This window comes from Macrobrachium rosenbergii, chromosome 3 (genome assembly GCF_040412425.1).
Source record: "Macrobrachium rosenbergii isolate ZJJX-2024 chromosome 3, ASM4041242v1, whole genome shotgun sequence".
Classification (NCBI taxonomy): domain Eukaryota; kingdom Metazoa; phylum Arthropoda; class Malacostraca; order Decapoda; family Palaemonidae; genus Macrobrachium; species Macrobrachium rosenbergii.
In genome coordinates this window covers 42,228,794-42,255,622 of record NC_089743.1, presented here as the reverse complement: position 1 = coordinate 42,255,622, position 26,829 = coordinate 42,228,794, and the positions used below count along the sequence as shown (strand labels likewise).

General features: G+C 38.0%; 1 protein-coding gene and 1 long non-coding RNA gene across 2 annotated transcripts in view; one reads left to right on the top strand and one right to left on the bottom strand.

The window, feature by feature from the left end:
• The window catches only part of SNRPG (small nuclear ribonucleoprotein G), a 23,487-nt gene extending 13,878 nt beyond the window's left edge, over positions 1–9,609 (top strand). Inside the window, exons 2-3 of the mRNA XM_067131230.1 lie at positions 4,205–4,352; positions 9,441–9,609. Of these exons, the coding sequence (XP_066987331.1) occupies positions 4,205–4,352; positions 9,441–9,494 (202 nt within the window). The 3' untranslated portion in view covers positions 9,495–9,609. The remainder of the gene's footprint in view (positions 1–4,204; positions 4,353–9,440) is intronic.
• On the bottom strand, positions 2,024–26,829 carry LOC136854659 (uncharacterized). Its single transcript, XR_010857758.1, has 3 exons — positions 25,485–26,829; positions 23,277–23,415; positions 2,024–2,999 (listed from the first exon to the last, which is right to left on the bottom strand). It is a non-coding gene; the product is annotated as an uncharacterized lncRNA (long non-coding RNA).

The following is a 26,829-nucleotide window of genomic DNA, read 5'->3' as shown; positions in this document are numbered from 1 at the left end:
CGTTACCGGCAATCCAGCGGAGATGTCCTTATGTTCGGTGCGAGCATTAAAAGTCTATTTATCAAAGGTTGAGAAACTCTGCTCACATCCGTGTATACTTATCGTCTCTCCGGGGAATCCTTCCCGTCTGCTGTCAAAGAATGTGATTAGTTACTTTCTGAGGGAGATGCTTTTCAGGGCTCCTCTTCGTCGTCTTCAGGCTCTGTACTACCCTGAGCGCACAGTATTTGGAGTATGGCCACTTCATCTTCCTTTCTAAGGATTGTTCAGTGTCTTCCATTCTGGAGGTGGCTACTTGAAAGTCCGTCTCAATGTTTACTTCCTTTTACTTAAGAGACGTTAAATTTGCCTCGTCGGAGGGTTATTCCCTTAGTCCGTGCGTAGCGGCTAACTCTGTTATCTAGGGTGCATTCATTTGCTGAGGTGGTATTCTCTTAGTGTGGAGGTTCTTAGGTTAACCAGATAGAGGAATGCCTTTTAGTCTTTAGAATCTTAGGCAGCAGTAATAGTATAATCACATGAACTTAGGTTTAGTACGTTTTTAAGTATCTTAGTCTTTGATAATTTCCTTACGAGAGTCCAAGGGGGTTCTCTAGTAGGCTAGGCTCTTTCATCGGCGCTGAGATACTTCTTAGCTTGTCGATCGTCGGGCCTTATACGTTGGATCAGGGGCTCGGCACACTGCTTCATTCCCCTCCATACATGAGAGGCTCTGAATAGCCACATGGGAGGTTCATTGTACCCCTCCATACATGAGAGGCTCTGAATAGCCACATTGGAGGTTCATTGTACTCCTCCATACATGAGAGGTTTTGAAGAGCCACATGGGAGGTCGACGGACCGAGACAGTACTAACCTGACTGACGATCAAAGTACTCTCTAGAATGTCTCTTCACCGAGAGCATTGATTTACATGGTGAATGTATGACTAAACAGATATCCTATGCAGAGCAGATCAGTGAGCTACCATCTCTGTGGTTGTAAAATGGGGGCGTGCCGCAACCTAGATGGGTCTCCCTCCAGCATGTCTCTTCACCGAAAGCATTGATTGATATGGTGACATAATAGGTTGATAGTGAATTACCTGCTTATTCTCCGTTGACAGGTCGGGCTGAAGTAGATTGATCCCACCTCCATTAAAATTTTGTTAATCGGGCTAATTCAGGGAGTGTATTGCAATATGAAGTTTTCATAATAAAACTAATATTGTAATACCTGAATGATTCCCACCTTCCTCCCCACTTCAGTTTTTGATAGCGAGTGACTCACTTGGGGATGTCGGCCTCTGTCAGCCAGTATTTGCAGCAGCAGCGTCGACAGTACCTCGGGTAACTCATTTGACCAGATTTTTCCGGTAGCGTAGGTAACGCTGACAGTTAATTCAAAGCGGGTAAAATTATGGGGTTATAGTTCGGGCTGGTCAGTGACCAGGGCTAATTCAGGTGTTCAGGTAAGTATTACAATATTAGTTTTATTATGAAAACTTCATTTTTCCAAGTGGGTGACTGCCATTTATAAGTGAACTTGAAGGGAGTTCCTTGTTGTGTCTATCGCATTTATTGCATGTTGTCAAACTAGGCATGCACAGATCATCATCATCATCATGTCTCATCAGTCTTTCTGGCCATGAGTCTGTCACACTCAGCTTGTCTACTCAACTCCTTAGTGCTTGAGTGGATTTCAGTCAAACCTAGTACAAAGGTAGACCATCATGCTTGCATAGATGGACATTAAGGTATAATGTCTGCGTGTGTTAGTTGGTGGCCCTTTTTTTGCCAACTTTGATGTTGCAGTTCCCACAGAAGTGAAGGGATTTCAGACTTGTCACACAGATGTGCATGGAAAAATATCTATCTGATTTCTTATTTACAACGCTGTTGAAGACAGTTTATTAAGGAACATCATTGTTATATCTTGCCAGAAATTAGTGAAGCACAACACTAGAAGAACAGACTGACAAAGATTTTCAATGTGTTTGCTTGCGATGTTAACCTGGATGTGGTATGGAAAGAAATCAAGAACATTTTCATGTAAATTTACTTATTTATTCAACTGTAGTAATGGCAGTTTGGTGTTACCTGTAAAACATTCAAGTTATTTAGCATACAAACATTACTAAGCACTGTGTCTTGGGTGAGCAAAGATTATTAGAATCATGGATAAACAAAAATTACTGGAATAGTATGTCTCTTTGTATTAAGACTTAACCTTGTTGCCATTACAAGGTTGAGTTAAAACAATACAATAGTGTATTTCTAGCATCATCTGCTTCCTGGTCTTATTGTAGAGGTGTGTGTCTGCCTCCACAAACCTGTCATGTTACAAAAGCACTCATAAACCTTAAAAATTCACTATAAACCTAGTTTGTGGCCAATCCCACTTGACTCTGACTCAGGGCCTGGGTATTATTGGGAAGGATCTTCCAAAAGAGGTGCTGTACTTTAATTGGCTCTGGATGTCTGCCACTTTTAAGATGGCTTCCTCTTAGGGTCCTGAACTCTTCTTGAAATTGACTTTCACTTAGTGTCAACATTACACCACTCAACAGTTTTCTCTCTTGCTGAATATTTTTGTGGTGGAAGTCTACTTGCAAAGATATACTCTGGCCTCATCACGAAGCAGCCCCTGAGACCACCTGGTCATATGAGCTAAACACTGTTTCGTCCAAGTCTTCATGTGTAGCCTTCAGCTAATATTTGAGATTCTTTGACTTGGCATCTCCACCACTGCTGGTTGCCTCCTGCTCTCTCAGTGGCATTAGGACAACATTGATTAACTTGGCATACGCCTGGGTCCTGCCTGTGCCATACTCATGCATGATTGCATCATGGGAAACTTCGTCTTCCACATCCAGGACCTTCAGTGTGTGTGCTGCTTTCCTTTTCCCTGGTAATTCTTCTTGGTGACCTCAGGTATTGTGATGTTACACTGACTTCTTAGAGACAAAATGTACATTTGTGTACAGTAATATTAAGTGTAAGGAGCTGCAGCCCTTTGACCTGGAAAAAAAAAAAAAAAAAAAAAAATATAAAGGTGTGGTAAAGATTTCAAACTACAGTACTTAAGAAATTATATAAAGGAGTGGTAAAGATTTCTAACTACAGTACTTTTTTGCCTTCAATGCAGAAGCCTGTATCCTTAATATCAATCATTAACAACTGATGGTAAATATCACATAAAGTAATATTTGATGGTAAATTACATAAAGTTTTATCGAGTTCATTATTGGTTTAATGTATCTTTATACTGTTCTTAAGATGTATAAATCTCTAAGTAAGAATTAAATATTACAAAGTTTTAAGACGTTCATTATTTGTTTAATGTATCTTCGTACTGTTTTTAAGATGTTCACATTTCGAATTAAGAATTTGAATACTTAATACTTTATAGAGGAGGTGGTCAGTTCATGAATAAATGTTTGTGTGGTCATTAAGAATATGCATGACCTCAAAAGTAACTAATGCTATAATTAAATCAAATGTTTATATTCACTTATATACACAGGACATTATCATAAGGTTACTTGCTATAACTTGTGAATACTGAGCATGAAACAACTTTACTGTACATGTTTCTTAAAAGCTTCAACTTATTTCAAGAGACCTATATTATTTATAATGAACACACCTTTGCATGGGGCTAGTCAAAGGGCCCTGAGGTTGCATAAACCTCCACAGAATGAGATGCTATTAAAACAAAGGTAATTAAGAACAAGTGTATTAAACTTACACTGTATAAGCAGTTATTTAAAATAAACAGCAAAGGAAAATATGTTTGAGTGTAACCTATCAAGGAATCTGGACCTAAGACTGGAATGCTTTGATGTAGAGTCCAGTTTTAGGAAATACTGGTTTAATGGTTACCACCATTTGGCATAAGGTTAGTGTGGTAACAGATGACCAATCGGCCACCAATAGAAGAAGAAATGTGACAATCTGTTTTGCATGACAATTTTTATTTAGTTTTCAGATTTTTTAAGATTTTAAGTGCACACACAAAAATATATAATGTATTAAAGTATATTCTAATTTGGTCTGTTTTGCTAAATTCAATTGCTCCTGGTAGTGGTAGTTATTTTGAGTAACAAAAGCAATGGTCATTCAGCCCAAATTGAACATACCTAAACATATAGCCAAGCATTTGTTAATGTAATTTTGTTGATATGTGATCTGTTTTGTAATAATTTAATACACCTTAATCTCAGGTATATGGACAAGCGTGTCTTGACCAAACTCAATGGAGGACGCGTTGTTGAAGGAACACTACGAGGTTTTGACCCTTTCATGAATTTGGTGATTGATGATGGAACAGAGATCCGCAAGACAGGAGAGCGTGTGACAATTGGTGTATCTGTAAGTTTTTTCTTTTTTGTCTGTATTCTTAACCCTTTCATATCTGTATAGTTATCACATCACTGAGGGTACATGAGCCCCGATGTGTTTGGGAGCGCTCGACAGTGCAAAAAAATAATTATTTCTAAAATTCAGCAAAAATAGAAATTTTATGCCAACAACTTTCATTTTGCTGTCCTTTTTTTCTAAATGTTTATATTTTATGGTGGAATAGTCAGAATAAGAGTCCCAGCCCTCTAAATACGAAAAAATGCGAGTTATTTAACGAAAAAAAAAAAATTTCTTTATTTTTATATTTTCGTTCGTAACCCAAAAACTATGAAAGTCAGACGAATGACTTATTTTTTATGAGAAAGCCAACAAAATTCCCTAAATATTGTCGTATGAAACAATGGAAAACGAATAAGTCCAGTTTGTGAAAAAATTGATAGAAAAGAGGGTGAGAAACAGAGCGCTCTGCCCGGCCTATGGTGAGAATTATCGCTAGAAAAAATTTTTTTTTTGAAGAGCCCTATCTCGGTTATTTTTCATAGAAATTACTTTGTAAATATGCGAAAAAGTACAGGAAAAGTTGAAGAATAAAGGGAAAGTCAAGAAAAATGGCTTTGGTAACGGCAACAGTTTCATTTTGACGTTATAAATTGATCGAAACGAAAAAAAAAGTTACCGTTGTCAACATTATTGTTTGTAGCTCAAAAACTATAACAGGCGAATGAATTATTTTTTATGAGAAAACAGTATTGTTCGTAGCTCAAAAACTATAACAGTTAGGCGAATGAATTATTTTTTATGAGAAAGCCAAGAAAATTCTCTAAATATTGACATATAAAACAATGAAAAAGGAATAAATCCAGTTGGTGAAAAATTGATAGAAAAGTGGGTAAGAAACAGAGCGCGCTGCCCGGCATATGGTGAGAATTATCGCTAGACATTTTTTTTGAAGAGCCCTAGGTCAGATTTTTTCATAGAAATTACTTTGTAAATATACAAAAATGTAGAGGAAAGGTTGAGGAATAAAGTGAGAGTCAAGAAAAATGGCTTTGGTAACAGCAACAGTTTCATTTTGATGTTATAAGCTGTTCGATTTAAAAAAAAAATGTTACCGTTGTCAACATTATCGTTTGTAGCTCAAAAGCTATAACAGTTAGGCGGATGAATTATTTTTTATGAGAAAGCCAACAAAATTCTCTAAATATCAATATATATGATAATGAAAAATGAGATTCAGAGCCCTGCCTAAAATCCAGACGTCTCTTATGTGATGCACTAACGCGTTTTCCGCTAGTTTTACCGTAAAAACTTTGCGAAAGCATTTTGGAAACTGTTCTTGATTGACGTCGCTGTATGTAAACAGCCACACGTGTTTACCCAACCTCGTACGCATGGTCTCTGACAGAAGTGTGGCCTGCCAGGCCTGCGTAGGTGGGATCAGCTGATGTCATTGTGAGAATCTTACTACGCCATGGATTTGCGCATGCACAGTAGAGGAACTAAAAAATTTATAGAAAATAGAGGATACGAAACAGAGTGTTTCCTATAATGTAATCCTACATTTTATAAAAAAAAATGTAAGATACGAGAGAGAAACGTGGGTAGGATCAGCTGATTTCATTGTGAGAAATTTACTATGCCGGGATTTGCGCATGCGCAGTATAGGGACTGCTTGCCTGGCGATCGATGCCCGAGTTACGGTCCAAGGTATGCTTTAGCCTATGGAAACCACCAACTGTCTGAAAATAAAAAAATTTACCCTACCACACGTACGAAAAATGTCGGTAAATTTTACGTAAAATTACGTCAGTCAGAAAAGAAGGGGGGTAGGGGGTTATTGCGTAATATTACGTCAATTGGACAGGAAAGGGTTAATTGTGCCAAGTAGTGGGCATTTTAGCCAGAGGGAGTAACTGGAGGCAAAACTATATGTTGGAATAATTGCCTATCATAAGTTATTGGACTAGTGATAAGAAAAAAAAGATTTTTATATAAATTCAGCAGAAGACCTAGACTGTGCTAATTGCAAACACCTGACTGACTTGATTTATAAGATATATAATTTGTTTGCAACTGCAATTTTGCTCTTATTGGTAGCAGTAGTGATCAGCTCTGACACAAACAGCAAAGGAGTTTGAGGTCTCAGAAAAAAACTGTCTTGTGAGGAAATGGTTAGAAGTGGGACCTTGAAAGTTTTGTAAAGGCAGAATGCTTAGGATGTTTGCAGGACACCATGAAGAAAATCAATAACCTACTTATAAGGATGTCTATGAGTTAGCCGTAGGGTGGTTATTATCTAGCCATTGAACCAGAGCAAACTGTGGAAGCTGAGAACTGTAATGTTCATCCTAAGCCTTTTTCCTTTGCAACACATATTTGGATAAATGTCCTTAGATGATGATGGCACCAGATGAAGACGTGTTGTTTGGGAACCTCAGTTTTGCATTTTGCAGTATTGATTTGCTGTCTTCATGCATTATCATAGTATTCTCTTCACAATGAAAGGTGGTTTTCCAGGCATTATGACTGAGAATTTTATACAAGGCAAAATCAGCAACTGTCATTAACTAGAGATTTGGCTGGGAGAGCATTCTGTCTTCTGCCATGGATTGAAAATACTTGGGAATCTAATTTTACTTTTATTTTTTATTTCTATTATTTCTTGCATCCATGGTTTTTTTATGACTACAGTATTTGCATTAGTGTTTTTTCAATGGCCACTGTTGTCATCAATTTTACCAAAGATTGGTTTCAGAAATGAATACACTCATTTACATAATTGAATGGACTAAATTCAGTTACACCCCGTATTGTTTGGTCGTCACATATATAATTAGTAACTTTTTGGCACATTAGAACATTTTGTGTGATTTGTTTTAAAACTTTTTTTTTGTTTTTTCCTTGGGTAGTGGGTAGTTTTGTGTAAGAGATAACATGTGCAGATGTGAGCCACAATATTCTCTCTCACCTTGTCCCAGAAATTTTAATATGTCAAGTTTTGGTTAATGGTAAAAATGCCAAAACGCTGGAAACCTACTAAGGGATTCAGAGCCGATGAAACACGGTCTTTCGGCAATACCTTTTTATCAAAGCATCGGATAAAGGTGAAAGTTGGCAAGTGTATATTTTATAACCCTACCTAATTTTTGCAAGTATTGTTTAGTACCTAAGTTCAATAGTTCTGGCACTTATCAGGGTAAAAGTGTGTTTCCTATGCCAGAGCCATCAAAATGGAAGGTAAGGGTTTTGAAGACAATAGTGACGTTAACCTGTGACGTCATGATGCTCCGCCCACAGTGAAGAAAGTTGACATATGGGGAAAACATCTCTTCATTGTGGCTCTGTCCACTTTCCGATGACATACTCGGTAATTGATATTAGTACCCATCCTAGGTTTCAGCGATATCAGTGATGATTATTCTCAATAATTTTATTATTATTATTATTATTTTTTTTTTTTTAGGTTTCATCGCAACTTCCATAGCAGTTGTTGGAACTAAGGTGTTAGCTTCGAATTCTTCCATTTTCTTGATATTCGTATTGTTTTTACACTACAAATAATTCATCCACATAATGAACCAGTCTATAGCTCATTTGTTAGATCTACACCTATTCAGGGCGGGAATACAAAAAGACAGTCCTTTTTGTTTTACCTCAGGTTTCGACACTATAGCCTTCTATTTGCATCGAGTCAGGAGTGGTCACTAGGAATAGAATTCAAATGAAAAGCAACGATACCTCATTTCCCTCAATAGTTGGAGGTGTCAAGGTCAACGCCATTGTTTTATTTCAGTTAATGTAACCCATTACTATTTTACTTTGTTTTTTTTTTTATATCATACCCTTAAACAGCATTCGTATAGCCTACTGGCTGCAAATAAAAGGTAATGGTAGGAGTCAAGATTTTGAAGGCAAGCTACTATTTACCTACTTAATTTCAATCAAATGTAGCACGATTTATATTGATATGTGTGGAAGGGAAAATATATTGGAATCAGTTTGAATGAGGAACATATTGTTATAATCATTGTGCTTTCATATATATGTTTTAGATGTACAAATAAAACGTCTAACACTACATAATATATTTACAAAATGTCTACATCGTCACTCTCAAGGAAGAGGTCATCATCCCCGTCTTCATCGTCGCTAGTGATGTCAACGATGACTGATTCTCGAATCCCGAATCCACGCTCTCGCGGATAGTGTGTAACAGCTGCTGCCCACACTTCTGGGGTGGCCAAGTAACTATCACCCACTATAGAAATAATTACCTATTCACGCTATAGTAAATCTTGTCACGGGTCTTCTAGCTTGTATACAAAGTGGCAAGCTGTAGCACAAATGCAATCTTGCAACCACGGGGACAATTCCACATCATGCTGGGCTGCTGGCCATTATCGAACTTGTTGAAGCCTAGACTGTAAGCATGTCCATTACCCGCCTACCTGGTGGATGGGCGGAGCCTCGTGACGTCATATTACGTTTTTGTAACGAATTGTTTTAGGATCCTTGTCTGTGATTTTGTCGGTTCCGGCATCGGCGACTTCATTTTACTCTATAAATATCAAAACTATCGAACTTAGGCACTAAATAATACTTGCAAAAATTAGGTAGGGTTATAAAATATACACTTGCCAACTTTCACCTTTGTCCGATGCTTTGATAAAAAGTTTTTGCCGAAAAATCGTGTTTCATCGACTCTGAATCCCATAGTAGGTCTATCCATAATAGTTTTGATTAATGGTAAAAATGCCAAAATGCTGGAAACCTAGATCTATCCATATAAACTCATTTCTGTAAACAGAGGAGTGTGTGGTTATCAAATTTGCTCAAGCAAAAGTATGCATAGCACATGTTTTAGTCAGGAAAAATGTATCCTGGATATTTCATAAAATTTTAAGTTGACATGGTATCTTGAGTGTCAAACAAAATTAATAACTTAAGAAATGCAGTGTCATAGAACTTTTGAAATACAAATTCCTGCTTATGAGGATTAGTAAAATGGTGGTAAGCAGTTTTATTTTTTAAATTAAGCAATTATTACAGCTTTTGATTAAGCTGTGGTACTAGACTTATTTTCCCTATCCATTTCAGGTCATTCGTGGAAGTTCCATCATCATGCTGGAGGCAATGGATCGTATATCTTGAGGGGCTACTCTCCTGGATTGTGAACCAAAGAGGACTTTTATTTTCTTTTCTCGAGGCTTAGTAATAGTTTTGTTTGTCCTGTGAAACTTTAATGCCAATAAATCCCTTTTTCTAACTTCTGTATTTCACACTCCTACATTAAAATATATTGTAGTTGCTCATATGAGAAGTAAAGTTAATGTAGGTGTTGTGAGGTCTTATGTTTGGCTTTGGATCTTCTGTTGAAATGGTCACCTGCTAATGGGTGGGTTATACTGGACGGGCATGATATTTGAGGAAACTATAATAGGTTTTGAGTGAACGTTGGGCTAACTCTTATGAGCATTAATATTGTGTGCCAAACGGTTTGGTTGAATTTAGGAGGAAAAATGTTCATATCACTTCAATGGGCCATCAATGACTTATGGCAACTATACGAGATGAGAGGGAGATCAGTGTGCCTTGAGATTTCATGGGGAAATGAACTGCCTCTGCAGCTCCAGGACGTCTTTTTATTTGCTCATAAGTATACCCAGGGATTGCTGTTGGTTTTACTTCTTTTCTTGTGTGATAGTAGTTCAGCTAAAATTGTAATTTTGCAAAGTAAAGTGCAAAGAAAAAATGTACACCTCACAAAAAGGCACTGCATCTCCCCCCATCTCAGTAAATCTTGTAAATACTTGAAATTATAATAAATATGCTCAGAATTTGTTACTGTTATATTATGTGAGCTGTAATAATTTTACAAAAAAAAAAAAAAATTTTTTGAAAAACACAACTTAGTAAAATTAGCACATTTTTACATGTCTTTGAAAACAGGCCCTGCACAGGGTTGTAAATATTTACTTTCAACTTCCTGTGGAAGGTGGAGACTTTTCCATTGATGTTTTTTTTTTTCTTAAATTTGCCAGCCTTAAAGTTTGCCCCATTTTTTTCTTAAATTTGCCAGCCTTAAAGTTTGCCCCAGTCTGAATGGGTAAAGTACGAACACTGAATGAAGAGCTCATTTTAATGCTTGGAGCAAACATTGTTTTTATAGCATAATTTCATTAATTCATTTATGAATCTGGCAGATGAAAACTGACTGGGCTTTGAACCCAAGTAGAATTGTTGGAATGCTGAGCTTAAGTCTTGTGGTGTGAACAATTGACTTGGAAGCATTTCCCTGGGCTGGGTGGTTAATGTTTTAGAATGTTCACAGAAATGGTAAATGGCAAAACACATACAGTACATGTTCTTCAATAACTGAAAGAGACCGCTGAGCTAGACAGGTTATGTTGACACTAGTGGATGCTTTCTTAACTATGTATGAGTAAAATGCAATATTACTAATATATATACTTGATATTAAAGAGTAAAATACAATATTACTAATATACTTGATATTAGCAAATGGTGTCACAAGAGATGCACAATACTTTATAGCAAATGGTGGAATAGGAGGAGGATGCTTCTGATATGCAGTTTGCATGCATTGGTATGTGATTCTGCATAAATATGTAATATTTTTTCATATAAAAAAAAAAAAAAACATTCATGGCTGCATTGAATGACTACCTGGCACCAATGCTGGGCCATGTGGCCAAAGTGACAATTTATTCATTCAGTGGGATTGTATGGCTGGGACAAATTATGTAGCAACAACCTGGAAAATTGAGAGTGCTTCATATAAGCAGTAATAGTTTGTAATTTGCTTATAAGTAGTTTCTCTACAATATGGTGACATGGTTACTGAGATTCACTTTTGGACTTTGCTTATAAGTAGTTTCTCTACAATATGGTGACATGGTTACTGAGATTCACTTTTGGACTGAGACAAAGCACATCAAATGAGGAAATAAAAATCAATAGGTTTAGAGGCTGGAACATACATTACAGCTAAGGGAATTGGGATAGTCATCTACACCGGCCTTGAGAAAGTAAAATCAACAGTCATGCCCAAGGCAAGCCTATGCCATAGCTATCTTACTGCAAACTTGACACGTCATGTTAATACACTAAACTCCTTAAAAACAGTTGCACATTCTGAAGAACACAATACTTAGCAATTATTGTTTTTATGAGAGAATGTCTTTTCAAAATGAAAAAATTACAAAAATTGATAATTACATGTGTGAATCCATTTCCATTTTTATGATTATACTTTCGACAGGATAGACCAACCTAGTGATGGTTAGGTTATGTTTAAGAAAATTTTGTCTAACGATATTGTGCATTTTTCAAGGTTTTGCTATTGACCTTGTGTGTAAGTCTTAGTCTGTGTGTATACAGTACACACAGTCTTGAAGAATCAAAATAGGGTAAGCAAGCCATAAAGGGTTTGGCTATCCTAGATAGTTGGTACCTATATTCTCTAAAAAAGTGATTTAGCTTATCTCAGACTTTTTACCTGATATAATAATTTCTTGCCACAGACATAAACTACGTATATTGTTCAGAATCCTAACCTTGTGCTGTATACAGTTTTTCCTATTTGAACATAACACTTGTTCCGATGGGAATGCAAACCTACACTTTCATAGATGGATAGTACTCAAAGCACGCTGTGGCTCTCTACTGACTTTAATAAAAACAAAAGCCTATCAGTAGGCCCATGAGTCACCCATGACCCAAGCTTGGTTAGCTCTCCCATTCTGTTCTCAGCTGTCTTGGTATGTGCTTACCCCCTGTACTCAAATAGGTGGGACCCCATTGGGAAGCTGGACCTTTTGGGTGGAAGGAAAGGCCAAATCAAGGACTTACATCATGGGGAATGGTAAAAAAAATATATATATACAGTATTTATTACAAGGTAAGCATGGGGAATGGTAAAAAAAAATATATATATTTATTACAAGATAAGCAGTCAGAAAAATAAATGGTTCATGTATATGTCCTAGCTGGTAACAAATCAAAACAGTACAAGACAGTGGTTCTTAACCTTTTTATCATCACGTCCCCTCTAAGAGTTATTCCTTCCCTCCATGCCCCCTTGCATCTATGAGTAATATTCCCTCCCAGATTTAAAGGAAGATAAAAAACCTCCCAGATTTAAAGGAAGATAAAAAAAAAAAAGAGGAGGACTGCTTCTTAGTGACTCTTGTTAAGAGAATAACGAATATAATTAGAGAATTTTCTATTTTACCCTAGGGTTGCACCCCCCTTGGAAATTGCCGACGTCCCCCAAACTGAGAACCACTGGTATAAGACAAAGATCTGGCAAGCCCATTCTAACCTAAACTAACTCTGGGTGCTGGATCCTACCTGACTTGACCCCCCCAAGCTTTCCTGACCTGGAGCACATGCCGAGTCTCTGACCTGCTTCCACCTCATCTGCGTATCAGATGCCAGATGCCACAGATTCCTTGCATAGACGATTTTTTGTTTTTAAACCAGTTTCCAGCTGGTGCCAGAAGCTTTATCCTGATGTTAAGACCTCGGGTTGTTATGAAAAAAAAAATAAATAAATAAATAAAAAATTTGTCATTGTTCAGGTATATTACAGGAGCAAATCCTGACCAAGGATGTCATGTCTCACCTGGCAAGTTACTCATGACCCTTCTTAATCTATGAATGCTTCCCTTAATTTCTTGATACTGTATATATCAATAATGGCCTTGCTTATACACATGATTAGTTCCTCGTTGGACCAGTTGGTAGATTTCTCGGCTAGCACTCTGCTAGGCCCGAGTTTGAGTCTCTGACCAGCCAATGAAGAATTAGAGGAATTTATTTCTGGTGATATAAATTAATTTCTCGGTATAATGTGGTTCGGATTCCACAATGCAACGGTACTATCAATTATAAATTATAGCTGTCCAATTTATTCAACTGCCTCAGAAACAACTTTAAAATCTCTAGATGCTTTACATCATGAGGGAGTACGTACATGTACAGGAGCCTTCCGCTCATCTCCAACTGTCTCTATCCTAGCAGAGGCAGGCCAACTGCCTCTAAAATATTACAGAGATCTAATTACTTTAAGAAAAGGCTTATCCCTTCAAGCAGGCACATCTGTATCAAATAAATTTCTCAATCAAAATACAAATAATAACCCAAATCAAAACTCATTTACTGAAAAAACTAATCATCTATTGAATTTACATAACCTGATACCCAAATTTACCCAAGAAATAAATCTGATCACACCATGGACACTAAAAAGGGCAAAAATATGCATATATTTATCATATCTTTCAAAGAAATATATGTTCAACACAGAAATGTACCATCAACATGCCATGGAACACATAAGACGGAAGGGTAATCCCTTCATAATCTACACAGATGGATCCAAAAATGAAGCTGGAGTGGGCTCATCAGCCTATTCAAGTGATAAAACTATCCAAATGGGCCTTCCTCTAATATCATCAGTATTTACAGCAGAATTAACAGCCATACAATTGGCTCTCAAAATTATAACAAAAAAAGGAATTCCTTCAGCATTCATATTGAGCGACTCAAGAAGTGCAATTGAAGCAATAGGATCATTTAAATCAAATAATCACCTTGTCCAAAATACCCAACAGGAAATTCATCAGTTAATTACAAACGGCCTTCAAATTCAAATTTGTTGGATCCCAGCCCATGTAGGCATTGAGAGTAATGAGAAAGCAAATAAAGCTGCTAAATTGGCTTGTACAATCCCCCCAAATGCTACGAAAGCCCCCATATCAGACTGGCTAGCATCAGTTAAACCCTTAATTTATAGGGATTGGCAAAATGATTGGACAAATATACCCCCTCAAAACAAACTAAAACAAATTAAGAACGAAGTTAAAAAGTGGCATTCTTCTACCCAAAGGCAAAGAATTAATGAAGTAATTTTAACAAGACTCAGAATAGGACATTCTAAACTCACACATGGTCATCTGATGTCAACTCCGCACACAAACCCAATAACTTGTGAAAGATGTAACATCCCAATAACAATCAAACATATCTTGATTGACTGTCCCAGATGGCATCATGAAAGAAATACTTATTTACAAAATAAATCAATAAAGGATATTCTAGCAGAAGGTAATAACTTTTCAATTAATAATATCATTCTCTTCTTAAACAAAATTAAATTGATAAGTAAAATATAATCTTCCCCCTTTTTTCCCGCCCTTCTTTTTCTTTTTTTTTCTTTCCCTCTTGATTTTTTTTTAAATTCCCCCCCTTTTTTTATTATTTATTTATTTATTTAACTACTTAATTTTTTATGTACTCTTTCCCCCCTTCTTTTCCCAGCCCGAGAAGGACCCTAAAAGAGTTCAGAGGTCTGGTTAAACAAATCATTTATAAGTAACTAACTCCACAATAAGCTGTAGGTCCCGTTGCTAGGTAACCAATGGGTTCTTTGCCACGTAAAATAAGTCTAATCCTTTGGGCCAGCCCTAGGAGAGCTGTTAATCAGTTCAGTGGTCTGGTTAAACTAAGGTATACTTATACACATGATTAGAAATGTGTAACACCTTGAGAGTAAATTTTCACATAGGCTTGAGTTTATATGTATTTTTGTTTTACCTAAAATAAGTAATTTAACATTGCTGAATATGTTGAATTATACTTTTGTTACAATTACCTTGTATGGTTATAATACCTTTGAGAGGGTAGACCAGCCTAGTGATAAGCTGGATCATGTTGTAAAAAATTTTTGAGGTTTTCGCCGTTGACTGCATGTGTCAATCTTACCTTGTGTATACTTTTCAAGAATGAGTTTGATCACCAATTGCAAAGTTTGGCTTTGACACCAGATCTTATAGAGTCTAACCATCCAAGTAGGCTGTGGTTGTAGGCCAATCATGAGCTAGTCCATAGTAGGCTAGATAAAAACTACTAACAAAACAAGCTAAGACATGATGGCTTAGGCACCTATCTGTTACCTTCTTAAAAGTAAACTGTCTTATTCCAGAACTTTTTTCTCTCACAACTTAAATTGTATACAACTTCTTGCCCCTGATGTCAGACCATATACTGTTCAGATTACTTAACTTATGTTTTATGCATATTTTGGTTTCTTGTGCAAAAAACTCACTTGTTTTTCCCTTACTATCTATATCTTAGTAGTGTATTGCACAAAGAGGAATGGAAAGAAATAAATACATATTACAAGTAAGCAGTCAAAAAATGCTTGGTTTCATGTGTAAATACTAGTCAGTAACAAACCACAAAAAATTATGAAGCAGAGAGTTGGCAAGAGCATTACATGGAAACATTTAACCTAACCTAACTCAGGGTGCTGAAGCCTACCTAATTGAGCTCGAGCTTTCCTTGTCTAGAGCACATTGAACAATAAAGATATTACAGGAATGCATCCTGACCAAGGATGCCACGTCCTACCTGGCAAAATGCCCTTGACCCTTCTTGCTCTATGCCAACAGTTAATGCTTTCCTTAATTTCTTGATATGGTGATACCGGTCTTGTGTTTGTACATATGTGATAAGAAATATGTAACAGATGGTGACCCATCACCATTATGGCTACTGCCTGGTTTTCAAAAATTACCATTTGGCTCCTGTATTTATGGTTCAATAACAAACTCAAGCTGATCAAGGATTTTTTTTGTTAATTTTTTTTTGTGACAAGGTTTTTCACATACAATGAATGTGGTAGTCAAGAGTAAATCTTCATGTAGGCTTGAATTGGTAATTATATTTGTGTTTTACTTGAAAAATGTAATTTAAAACTATTAGAATTGTCAATATCTGTGTTGTTACATTTACACTTGTATGGTTATAATACCTTTGACAGAGTAGACCACCCTAGTGATATGTTGGATCATGCTGAAGAGAACTTTGTCTAAAATACAGTACAGTAATGGGTTTTTTTCACAATGTTTACTCTTGATCCCATGTTAGTCTTAGCTTGTGTGTGTGCAGTCTTCCATAATAAGCTAGACATCCAGTTACAAAATCTCACTATGGCACTAGGCCTTGCTTAGTCTAACCATCTATCTACGCCATGGTGACAGGCTAATCAATACTAGTCCATAGTAGGCTAGGCAAAAACTACTAACAAAGCACAGTAAGACATCACAGTTTATGCTATCCCAGATGGTATGGTTGGCACCTATCTCTGTCTTTGTCACCTCTTTATAAGTGAACTATAAGTGAAACTGTCTTATCCAGAACCTTTCCTTGTTCAGAATCCTTACCATGCAATTTATGCAGGTTTTACTATGTGCAAAACACACTTATTTTTCCCTTACTCCTTATATTCAACAATTATAGTGGGACCCCAGTGGAAACTGAGGTTCTTGGCTGCGGAAAGAGCTAAAATGAGTGAACTGCACCAAGGAGAATGGTCAAGAATATTCAAATCACAAGATAGGCAGTATGGTTCAAGAATAAAACCCCAACAGTAACAACCATACAAGTTATAAAGCATGAAGATCTGGCAAGGGCATTAAAGGAAAATATCAAACCTAAACTAACTTAGGATGCTTACCTGACCTGGGGCATAACAAGTTATAGTAATGCATCCTAACCAAGGAAGCCACATCCTACATGGCCAAACACACTAGACTCTTCTTAATCTATGATAGCAGCTGTTGCTTCCCTAAATTTCTTGATATGTACATTATTAGAAATATGCAACATACGCTGAACGAACACCATTTCGGCTACCAACTGGTTTTCAAAAATTACAGTTAGGTTTCTGTATGTGTGGTTCAACAGGATGCTAGCTGACCACAGATCTATTTTTTATTTGGACAAAAGGTTTTTCACATATATGATGAATGTGATGTGATAGGTAAATTTTAAAGTAAGTTTCAAGTGCAAAATAATCTAGTCTTTTGTAAAAAAAAAAAAAAAAAAAGACATTTTTATATTAAGTTTTATATATACCTACCCAGTAATGACATAGCTATTAAGTTTCTTTTAACCGGCAGCTCAAAATTTTGAAATTGCAGGTCACGCTAGTTTGTTTTGGTTATGGCGACATGCCCCGCCCACTTTCGGGTGTAAGAGAAGGTACAACATAGCGAAGAGCTTCAATTTGTTTATGCCCTTATGTCCAACTGAGGGGAGGAGGGTGGGCTCCGATTATGTAATTACTGGGTAAGTATATATAAAACTTTATCTTATTACAATAATGTCATTTTTATACAAGTCACTTAACCAATAATTACATAGCTGACTCCCACACTGAATGGAAGTGGGACTGTTGGACATATCTACCCCAAAACATTATTAATAGTAATGAGTTTGAGAATAGAAATTTGCTAACATTGAATCAGTGTTGTTGAACCTTACCTGATAAGAGAGCTGCTACAGGTAGATACTGCCTCTGCTTGGCACTCATCTTATCCAGTAGAGGCGAGGCGGTAAGCCTTAAGGGCCTACTACTACAGTGGGTGCTTTGTAGCGATGGACTAATTTCCGAGGGCTAGCAAAGTAGAACAAGATGCCCCTGCCAAGGGCGCAGTAACACACAAAATAACCAGAGTAAATAGTTATCATAACCACCAACAATCAAATTAAAAACACCAATACCAAACCGTAAAACCAAAAAACTGGAGGGTACTCCAAGTACATAGTACTTCCAGGCTCCCCAAAACTCAATACCCTAAGCAAGGCAAAGAGATTAAAGAAAGGACATTGCTTTATACGTTTCTCTCCCCAACACCATGCCAGCCGCGTAAAAAGTACTGCATTGATCAAAAGTAGTCTTGATATCCCTTAAATAATGCGATGCAAACACCGACTTGCACTTCCAAAACGTCGCTTGCACAACTGATGTGATGGATAAATTGTGCTTAAATGCTAAAGACGTAGCGACTACTCTTATCTCATGGGGTTTTACCTTGAAAGAGGAGAGCGAGTCTTCGTTCACCATGGAATGTGCTTCGGAAATCAGATTCCTCAGAAAAAATGCCAGGGCATTCTTAGACAAGGGTCTAGAGGGATATTTCACAGAACACCAAAGGCTTCTTGAAGTACCATGAATGTCCTTCGTTCTGTGAAGATAAAACTTAAGGGTTCTGAAGTAAGGGCCCTTACTGGAAGATAAAACTTAAGGGCCCTTACTGGACAGAGAGTTCTTTCTTCTTCAGATGGCCCCACTATCTCGGACAAGTTCTTGACCGTAAAAGAAGGAGGCCATGGATTCGATGGCGATTCATTCTTAGTCAGAAAGTCTAGGGAAAAGGAGCAAACTGCATTTCCCTGAGAAAATCTTATGTTTCTGTCTAAAGCATGGATTTCACTGGACCTCTTAGCGGTGGCCAAGGCAACCAGAAAAAGAGTTTTCCTGGTTAGATCCTTTAAAGAGATAGATTGCATGGGCTCAAAACGTGAACTGGAAAGCCACTTAAGGACCTTGTCTAAGTTCCAGGACAGCAAAGGTTTTTCTTTAAGCTTTGTGGTGTCAAAGAACTTAATAAGGTCAGACAAATCCTAGTTTGACGATAAGTCCATTCCTTTATGGCGGAAAACAGAGCTAAGCATAGCTCTGTATCCTTTAATGGTAGAGGTGGAAAGTCCTTTAGCAGAGAGTAGGCACAGAAGAAAGTCCGCTGTTTCTGCTACAGAGGTCTCAGAAGAGGACACGTTATTTTGTCTGCACTTGGGCCTGAAGATGGACCATTTTGCCTGGTAGACATTATTTGAAGACTCTTCTACACTTCACAATTGCATCTGCAGCCGTTCTTGAAAAGCCCTTCTTTTGGAGCAGTCGCCTAACAGTTTGAACCCTGTTAGGGCCAGAGAAGACAGGTTTTGGTGGAACCGACGGAAGTGAGGTTGCCTGAGAAGTTGTTGCTTCTGTGGCAGCAGTCTCAGGAAGTCCACAAGAAGTTCTATTAGATCTGGGAACCACTCTTTTGCTGGCCAGAAGGGGGCTATCAAGATCATGGAAAGGTTTTGATGAGACATGAATTTGTTGATGACCTGCCTCACTAAACTGAATGGGGGAAAAGCATACAGATCTTTGTTGGACCAATCCTGCAACACTGCATTGGTTGCCCATGCCAAGGGATCTGGAACTGGTGAGCAGAAGAGAGGAAGTTGGTGATTTCTAGAGGAGGCGAAAAAATCTATCATGGGTTTCCCCCAGAGCTTCCACAGATCCAGACAAATCAACGGGTCTAATGTCCATTCTGTGGGAAGGGTCTGCCTTTGACGGCTCAATTTGTCAGCTAGAACGTTGAGTCTTCCCTGGATAAAACGCGTTGTCACTTGAGTGTCGTTCTGGTGTAACCAAAGAAGAAGGTCCCGTGCCACTTCATACAGGGAGAAAGAGTGGGTTCCTCATTTCTTGATGTATGCCAGTGCTGTCGTGTTGTCTGAATGCACTGCTACTGTCCTCCCCCGAATTTCTGAAGTGAAGCACTGTAGGCCCAGACATATCGCCTGTAATCCTTTTACGGTGATGTGCCAGTTTTGCTGTTCCTGAGACCAGGTCCCTGACACTTCTTTTAATCCCAAAAGAGCTCCCCAACCTAGGTTTGATGCGTCTGAAAAGAACCCTAGGCTGGGGTTCAGAGGATGAAGAGATTTCCCTTCTGATAGTCTCTTCCTGGAATTTCACCAACAAAGATCCTCCTTGATTTCCACCGTTATCAGGAACACAAACGAGTCTGGAAACTTTTTCCTGTTCCATCTGGCTCTGAGGAAGAACTGGAGAGGTCTCAGGTGAAGTCTTCTCAGAGTGACGAACTGTTCCATGGATGAGAGGGTACCTAGAAGACTCATCCACTGACTGGCTGAGCAAAATTTTAGATTCAGAAATTCTTCCACTGTCTGGAGACACTTTTCTGTTCTCTTCGGGACTGGAAAAACCTGAAAATCCCGAGAGTTGGTCGTCATCCCTAAATAAGGAATCTCTTGAGAAGGTGTCAGGAAAGACTTGTCCCGATTGACGAGAAGGCCCAATTCTTGAGCCAAGAGAAGAGTTGTGTGAATGTCCTCCGTACATTGAGCTTTCGAGCGGGAAAGTAGTAGCCAGTCGTCTAGATATAGGGAGATCTTTATCCCCATCAAACGAAGCCATTTCGCTAAGGGAGCCAATACCCTGGTGAACACTTGCGGCGCTGTTGAGAGGCCGAAGCAAAGAGCATGAAATTGGAACACCTTGCCCTGAAACACAAACCTGAGGTACTTTCTCGAAGTTGGATGTACAGTACTGGAATGTGAAAGTACGCGTCCTGCATGTCGATGGACGCCATCCATTCTCGCTGGCGAATGGATGCAAGGACCAAATAGTTTGTTTCCATCTTGAATGTTGTCTTTTTGACAAAGACCTTTAGAGCACTTATGTCCAAAACAGGTCTCCAGCCTCCCGATGACTTTGGCACCACAGTTGTAGAATCCTGCAGAATGAATGTCCTCTACTAGCTCTATAGCCTCTTTCTGAACAAGGGACTCCACCTCTAGCAAGAGAGCAGCAAATCTCTCTGAGCCTGGAGAGTAAGCTGTCAATTCGACAGGCTTGCAGATTAGAGGAGGTTTGTTCAAAAAGGGGATAGTGTAGCCCTCCTTCAGGACAGACACTATCCAAGATTCTGCTCCCTTTTGTTCCCACCGTTTCCGAAAGGGAGTAGGTTGCAGCAGAGAAAAAGATCTGGGAAGAAGAGTCGAAGAATCCTTGGGGCGTCTCATAGATTGGGAGAGCAGGTCCTGAGTGTTCTTTTTCTGCAGGTCAGAGGCGATGTTCAGTACTGTAGCCTGTGGAAAAAGATACGTCTTGTCCAAGGGGGAGAACGCCTCTGCGCCGCAAGGCACTTCGGCACCAAATTACAATCATCACTCGAAGAAGATGAAGAGAATTATTGTTCCGGGGTGTCCCAATGACTACACGATGGGTGCGCTGAATCCTTGCTCTTCTTACAAGGAACAGGTTAAGAAATCTCAAACTCCACTACACGCCTTTTCAGTGGGCGTGACTTGTCCACATAGCGCCGTGTGTGCCTGGGACTAAAACCTTCGGAGCTGGAGGACATACAATGAGTGCTCACTTGAAGGCCTTTCCAATGGCCTTTGGTTGCAGTCTGGGATTCGTCAACAGAACCGAGGGGGCGACTGCTCGGGGGCAGACCCCACCGACCTCCCTTAGGCTGCCAGTTTGACTCCTCCCAGGTGCTGGGGAGTATCCCAGGGACCTTGGCCTAGGAGAATTGGCAGGCCGAACAGCCATCTCCTCCACTATCAGTGCACTTGCACTGGGCACCACGGGGTGCTCTGACTCACTTTTGTCCATTAGCACTTCCACAGACGATGCTAATTTAGCGACTGATTGAACAATCAACCCAAAACGAGTGTTGATTTTTGACTCCAAACTGGTGATGGTGTTGGGGTCAGAAACCTGAGAGCCAGGTAAAGGAGAGGGTTGCACAGGTGGAGGAGATGGAATGGGAATGGAAGAAATTACAGGAGCAATTGCATCCGACTTAGCAGATGAATCCTGACTAGCAAAAGCTTTACTAGATTCCCTAGCCATAGCTTTCCTCTTCCTATCTCTAGCTAGTTTTTTGAGATGTGCATCTAAAGCCTTCCACTTCTTAATATCCCAGTCATTACACTCCTCACAATGTAAATCTACTGAACATGTTTGTCCCCTAGAATACAAACGGTGTGCGAGTCATCCTAATACTAGAAATACTAGTGTCAGACATCCTAGAAAAGTCTAATAAAAGTCCAAAAAATGAGCAAAGAGTCATCAACCAATGATCAAAATTCGCCTAACACTATCTTAATTCTGCCGAAAGGCTACAAAAATAAATACTTCACCAATTCCAGATTTTGAACTGCTGCCAACCACTGTCCTTCAACCATAGCCAGCAGAAACAAATTGAAGCTCTTTGCCATGTTGTACCTTCTCTTACACCCGAAGTGGGCGGGGCATGTCGTCATAACCAAAACAAACTAGCCTGACCCGCAATTTCGAAATTTTGAGCTGCCGGTTAAAAGAAACTAATAGCTATGTAATTACTGGGTAACTTACTTATATAAAATTTGACTTTAATATTTGTTAACAATACTGTGTTATATTTGTGTGATTACATTTATATTTGTATAGTTATAATACTTCCGACAGGGTAGACCAGCCCAATGATGTACTGGATCATGCTGGAGAAAATTTTTGTTTCTAAAATAGCAGGCTTTTTAAAAGGTGTTTACTGTTAATCCCATGTGTCAGTCTTAGTTTGTGAGTGCAGTCGTCAAGAATAAGATAGATCTCCAATTGCAAAGTCTGGCTTTGGCACTATATCTTGTATACAGTAGTCTTAACCATTCACATAAGCTATGGTTGTAGGCTGGCCACATTACTACTCCATATTACATTAGGTAAAATCTACTATTAATGTAGGCTAAGCTATTCTGGATAGTTGGTACCTATCTTTGTTACCTAGTCATAGGTGAAACTGTTTTATGTCAGACCTTTTTCTCTGACAGCTTAGGGTAAATATATGGTACTTTTTGGTGGAGACATAAACAATATACAGTATGTGTTTTCTGTAGTTCTTTATTATTTGTGCATAAAACACATATTTTCTCTTCAACCTCTACGTCTAAGAATTATGACTGGATTCCAGTGGGAACTGAGGCTTTTTGGATGGGGGAAAAGCCAAAATGAGTGAATTGCACCAAGGGGAATGGTAAAAAAAAAAAATATGCTATTGTATTACAAGTGAAACAGAAAAATGCATAGTTCTAGTGCATACCCTCAAAATTTCAAAAACAAAATTGGCACAAGCACTATAGAGAAAAAACAAAACCTAACCTAACTAAGGGTGCTCAATCCTAACTGCTTGGACCCCCAAGCTTACTTGACAAGGAGCAACTTAAACTGAAAAGATACAAGAATCCATCCTAATCAAGGATGCCAAATCCTACCTGGTTGGATGTCCTGGATCCTTCTAAATCTATGGCAGCAGTAATTTCCTCCCTTATTTTCTTGACAAGTCAACACTGTTCTAGGGTTTGCACATTTCATATGTAACAGTTGCTGAACCATTGCCTTTAGGGCTACCACCTGTTGTTAGAAAAACTGCAATTAGATTCCTGTATTTGTGGTTCAATAATATATGCAAGTTGATCAAAGGATTTTTCTTTTAATATTTTTTACAAAGTTTTTCCACATACAACAAATGTGAAATTTCAAGATTTAATCTTCATGAAGGTGTCAGTTGGGTAAAAATTTAATTCTCCATTAAAAAAAAGTCACTGAACACTTTTTAAGATTTTGTTTTCTACTTGAAATAAATGTAATTTCTTCATTTCTACAGAAAACTGGCATGACTATTGTTTAAAACTTTATTGTTTTCAATATAGAATCCTTAACACTATGATATAACCACTTGTAACTGAATGTGTCCAGCAAGGATGGAAAACTGGTCAGTTAAAAAATATTAAAGAACTTAATTTGCTTAACATCTACCCAACTACTGTAACATCCTAAAAAAGTAATTTGCACAATGGCTAGCTAGTACACTGAATGCAAGCACCTAAAACTTCTCAAAGGATTCATACAGAACTTTTATCAAGAAAAATATGATCTTATATAATTATAAATCAATCATTGGTACTGTATTCCAGAATTTGGTGCTGACGAGAAAATATATCATATATTAACAAAGCAAAGGATAAAATGATGAAAGAAATGTATGGGCTAGGCTATTTATTATGCTAAAAGTAAAAGACAGGACTAATGCACTGGCATTGCAATTAGCCTGAAAGCTAAGCATATAGCGGTTAGGCTACATGCCTAACTTCAGTTACTGCTGTGTTATAATTCAATATAAAAACTAACAAATAATGTATTTTCAATCCTACTCTGGGTAGATTCAACTTGCAAAACTGATTTAAGTAGACTTCATCATTCATTTTAATACTGCATTTAGGTGAATTATATAAACCCAGAGGTCATAAACAAGGAGGCTCTGGTCTAAAACACAATCTGTGTAAGCAATGCCATCTTTTTAAATGTACAGAAAAACAGCTGGAACACCAAATATTTTGTATCAGAATCTAGAGAAAATTAAACGTCAAAAATGACTGAGATATGATGTTCCATGAAATCTTGTTCCACCTGATGAAGAACTTAATTGCATGTTAAAAAGAAGTTTACTGAAATAGTGTATAGTAATATATTTCGACACATAACTTGATATATATCTCAGTACAATACAGCACTGTGCATGCAAGAACAAAAGCTGCACCATTTTTTTTTTTATTTTGTTCGAAGTTATGCATGGAATAGTTTTACTCAGTTTACTGAATTTATCTATATTTACCCAAAAGGTGTAAACCAAAGACATGTACAGTATACCATTTTATAAATTGTTAAAATTGATAAACCTGAGTATGCAGTGCCAATGAATCTTGAACCTAACCTAACCTGGCCTTTAGTTTAACCTAGATTTCTTAGTCTTAGGTCAGACATTTCCTCGTCATACTACAATAACCTCAATACTTAAGACACTCAAATGCTGGCTTTATTGGGTAATGTTACTGATAATGTGTCTTGAATTAGTTCCTGCTAGGTGCCCTGAATAAAATATAATAATTGAATTCTAGCCAATATAGTGTCAAGATGGTTAGGCCTACAGTAGGCTAGCCTACTGGAGTAGGGGGCACACACTGATTCTATTTTGCATTGTGTTATACAAGAGAAGTATTTATATTTCTTAATACTATCATATTTATAAACTATCTCAACTATCTACCTTCACAGAAATGTATTCTTTGCATTCCCATACACACCCGTATAGTTTATACGCTACAGTTATTAGGCCTACTACCTATAGGCCTATTCTACAGAGCACTTTTACACAATTTATATTCCAATATGTAAGAAAGTTCATTGGTACTGTAAATAGTGCGAAGCGTAACATTAATTGATTTTGTTTATTATTCGTACAGCTTTTCAACGAGCTTATGGGTATGTGTTAATTATGTCTACAAGTGTTAGTCCTCCTGAAATGAATTCTGAGCTATATTGAAGTGGGTATTAGGGAAGTGGGTGGACCACGACGACCATAAATTAAAAGTAAAAAGCTGGTGTTATTCAAAGGGAACAAGATACAAGAAAAGGAAACTCACTCAATTGCTGTCTAGCTTTTGAAAGGAACAGCTTTCCATAAAATCAGGATTTCAGGATGACGATTCAGCAAAACTATTTTCGAGTTAGAGGGGTTCAACCATGATACATATATGTACAGTGGGAAACACCTTATCCTGCACGCTGTGGTACCAAGTCAATAGTTTTTGAGCTTTCAAATGGCAAGTAACAAGACAATTAAAGAAAAAAAAAATTTCCCAACTTCATTCTCGCTAAGTGCTCACTTGCTCTGAAGAGTATGTTAAAACTATAAACAGGCAAAAATAAGTTCTGCCTTAAAACAAACAAGGCTTCGTCAAAGAAATATCACGAGCGTTTAACACCGGGTTTTCTGTATGTGAGATAATGAGGACATTTGGTGAGATCTCTCCGTTCTCTTTCATCAGAATACTCATCCGGTCTGGGTCTTCCATTGTTGTTTCTCAATGTTCTTTGGGCTTTTCCAAAGGTTGGCTTTACTCAATTCCATGTCTACCACTTCACTATTAATTGCTGTCCTTCCCTTTACCATCTCAGTTTTTGACATCTCTCACCTGTTGTTATTCGTTTCTCGTTTACAGTAAAATTGCTTTAGCCAATTAAGAAGAGAAGATGCTAAGATTCTTTCTATCTTACACTGCAACACAAGGATTTTGTCAAGTGTAAAAATTACCTTGGCATGATTTCCGAAGCAAATTCTGGTACCAGCTGCACCTGCACTTATGCATTACAACTCTTCCCTTTATCAAGAAATTTCTTTAGTGCCTCAGTTCAGAGATGGCCACGTGTGTTGTGTGCTAAGTATCAAGTTCGTTCATCTATCTGGGACAGGACGCTCTTGAATTTCCCAAGAAATGTGGTGTCAAGTTACTCTTCTCTCATACTACTGGCAGCTGTTTGTGCACAGGCTAGAATTTGGGCAGAAGCCTGCAATAACTGAGTTCAGTTTAGCAAGAAACCCCAAGTGATTTTGTCGCATTCAAGGGAACTTTGTACTGTAGTAAAAGTTAACAATGGTATCATGCACTGCTCTGACCCACGGCCATCACACCAAGGAGTGGGTATGCTAGTGTTTTTTAGGGGGGAGGGGGTCAGATTATAGCATTTCAAGCCGGATGAGAAATAGAGAGGTCCAAATTTGCCTTGGATTAGATGCACTTTACAATACTGTTTTCACGTTACATTTACTTCTCTGTCTGTTTATGATGCATTGTGTTTCTAGCTGCCACTGTTCTTGCACAATAGCTTTTTTCGTCATTTTCATAATCCTCGTAAAAAAAACCGTTTAGCACTTTGGGCCCCCTGTCTTGGGTATGAGGAGGAATGGGTAGGGGAACCTCCCCCTCC